This window comes from Pterocles gutturalis, unplaced genomic scaffold, assembly GCF_000699245.1.
Source record: "Pterocles gutturalis isolate BGI_N339 unplaced genomic scaffold, ASM69924v1 scaffold7968, whole genome shotgun sequence".
In the NCBI taxonomy this organism is placed as follows: domain Eukaryota; kingdom Metazoa; phylum Chordata; class Aves; order Pterocliformes; family Pteroclidae; genus Pterocles; species Pterocles gutturalis.
This window is the reverse complement of record NW_010120366.1, coordinates 1,063-3,374: the sequence shown is the minus strand read 5'-3', so window position 1 is coordinate 3,374 and position 2,312 is coordinate 1,063. Positions and strand designations below refer to the sequence as shown.

General features: G+C 57.7%; 1 protein-coding gene across 1 annotated transcript in view; it reads left to right on the top strand.

The window, feature by feature from the left end:
• LOC104464230 (AT-rich interactive domain-containing protein 3A-like) overlaps nucleotides 1-1,251 on the top strand; it is a gene marked incomplete at its 5' end in the record, with an annotated part of 6,266 nt that extends 5,015 nt beyond the window's left edge. Inside the window, 3 exons of the mRNA XM_010076878.1 lie at nucleotides 25-106; nucleotides 290-379; nucleotides 1,199-1,251. Coding sequence (XP_010075180.1) covers nucleotides 25-106; nucleotides 290-379; nucleotides 1,199-1,251 — 225 coding nt within the window. The remainder of the gene's footprint in view (nucleotides 1-24; nucleotides 107-289; nucleotides 380-1,198) is intronic.
• Nucleotides 1,252-2,312: the final 1,061 nt, after the last annotated feature.

Genomic DNA, 2,312 nt, shown 5'->3' with positions numbered 1-2,312 from the left:
GCCCGGACAGTGGAGGAGCAGCAGCGGCTGGTGCAACATGTGCTGCAGCACAACCTCCTGGACCCAGCCTCCCAATTCCCCATGAATGTCAAGATCTCCAACCGAGGTAGCGGGATGCAACACCTCAGCTTGGGTCACCCCATCCCCTGGCACCCCAGGAGAGAGGAGCAGCAGCAGTGGCTGGAGAGGAGCAGGGATGCCCGGAGAGGCTGGGGCCTCGCTTCTCTCTCTTGGGCAGGTTCTTGTTTCTGTTTCTGTTAATGCTTATATTGGTATTTCCTTTCCCCAGATGACAGACAGGAGACAGCATTGAGCCTGTCCACCGATGGCATTAGCAGTATCAACATGTCAATAGAAATAAATGGAGTTGTCTACACAGGTAAATAGAAGGGCCGCTTGGCTTGTGTAATTGCGGCCGGGAAATCCAATAACTTATAGCCACTGCCTGGCCAGCAAGTCCTTCCTTCAATCTGATGTCTTTACTATAAAATCCATTGTAATGAAGTGGCAGGGCCTGGGGAGAGGAGGCGGGAGAAGGAGGGGGGGTCAGCCAGGCTGGAAATTGTCCCGCAGCAGGAGCTAGCAATGCAGGGTCAAAATGGGATATGGATGGATGAATGGATGGCAAGACAAACTCAGGCTAAGAAGTGCAAAAAGGCACCTGGGGTCACCCCCCACCACACGGTCCTGCAGGCAGGGCTTGGATTTGGTGTCAGCCTGGTGCTGGTATGCCCACAGGGTCTCTGGATGGGTGCAGGGTTTGGCTGGTTGCAGAGCGTGGTGTTTGGTGCAAGGAAGGATGTTGGGGTGCTTTGCTGGAGCAGAGGCTCCTTTGGGATGCGGGCATGCAGCTACCTGTCTAAGCAGCTCACCCCATGCCCCCAGCTCCCTGCCTGCTCTGCTGAGACACCCCCAATTAAAATTGATGTTTTTTCTTTCAGGACTTAAATATTTAATGAGATTGAAAGGTCAGGGCTAATCAGCACACAGGGCTGCCAGCCAAATGGTCCCCACATGCCCTGGGGTATGCCCCATGTTTGTGAGGGCACCTAGCCCAGGGGAGGCACTGAGGGTGACAGGCAGGGCTGGAGCCTCAAGGGGTGCTGGTCCCACCCTTCCCGGCCTGGGTGCAGGGGGATACGATATGCAGAACCCCCAACCCAGGGATTCCCCTAATCCCCTTGCTCTTGTTCCTCAGGTGTCCTGTTCGCTCGCCAGCCCCAAGCTCCCCCAGCAGGAGGGAGCACCTAGAGCTGGCTGAACCCTGTGCCCGCCCCAAACCTGCTGCTTCTGGCCCCCTTGCATAGTCACGCTCCCACCAGCACCTCACAGTAGGGGACATGCCCCAACCCTCCCCCTCCCCCCGAAAGCTTCTGGGAGTCCCCAGGCCTGGAGGGCTGAGCTGTGGGACCTACCTGGGCCACCAAGGTGGAATGGGGGACCCGAAGGTGCCTCTTGTTGCAATACTGAGCTGTGTCTGTGCAAGGCTGCGAGCACCCATGTATCCCTTTTTGTCCGTTACCCATGTGTGTGACCCCATCCCTGTGCGCGCCCTGTAAGTGCACCGTCCTTCCCCAGTGCTGCCCCTAGGTGACACCCCGAACAGCTCCTGCCTACCCTGCTGCCTGGGGCACCCCTGGGCCCTGCATGCTGCGTCCCCTGCACACTGCAGCCCCCGTACACAGCTCAATGCACACCCTGTGGCCCATACACCCACCTCAGTGCACACACTGCGGCCCGTGTACACACCTGGGTGCTTATGCAGCATCCTCCACATTGCCACACTTGATGCACACACCAGCTCCTCCATACTATCTCTCCTATACACATCTCTGTGCACACTGCGTTCCTTATACACACTCTTGATGCATACGCTGCATCCCCTATGCTCTGCATCACCTATGCACACCCCCAATGCACACACTGCATGCCCTGTACACACTGTCGGTGCCCACGTTACATCGCTGTGCACACCCTCAGTGCAAACGCTGCAGTCCCTATACATGCAGTCCCTATACATGCAGCCCCTATATACTGCACCCCTTACCCACCCACTGCAGACCCTCCAGCACAGCCCTCCCACACCACTTGGGTTTGTTGCCCCCACCCTGAGACACCCCCAGGGCCCTGGGTGTCCCCCAGTCACCCCAGGGTGATGGTACCTTAGCCCCCCAGGTCCTCAAATCAGGAGGGGTCATTCTGGGGGTAGATACTGGGAAAACTAGTGGGAGTGGTGGGGGTGAGATGTGAAAGGTGGTTAGGTGGGGGTGGAGCTTATTGGGGTGGGGCTTAATATTGGGGTGGGGCTTGTG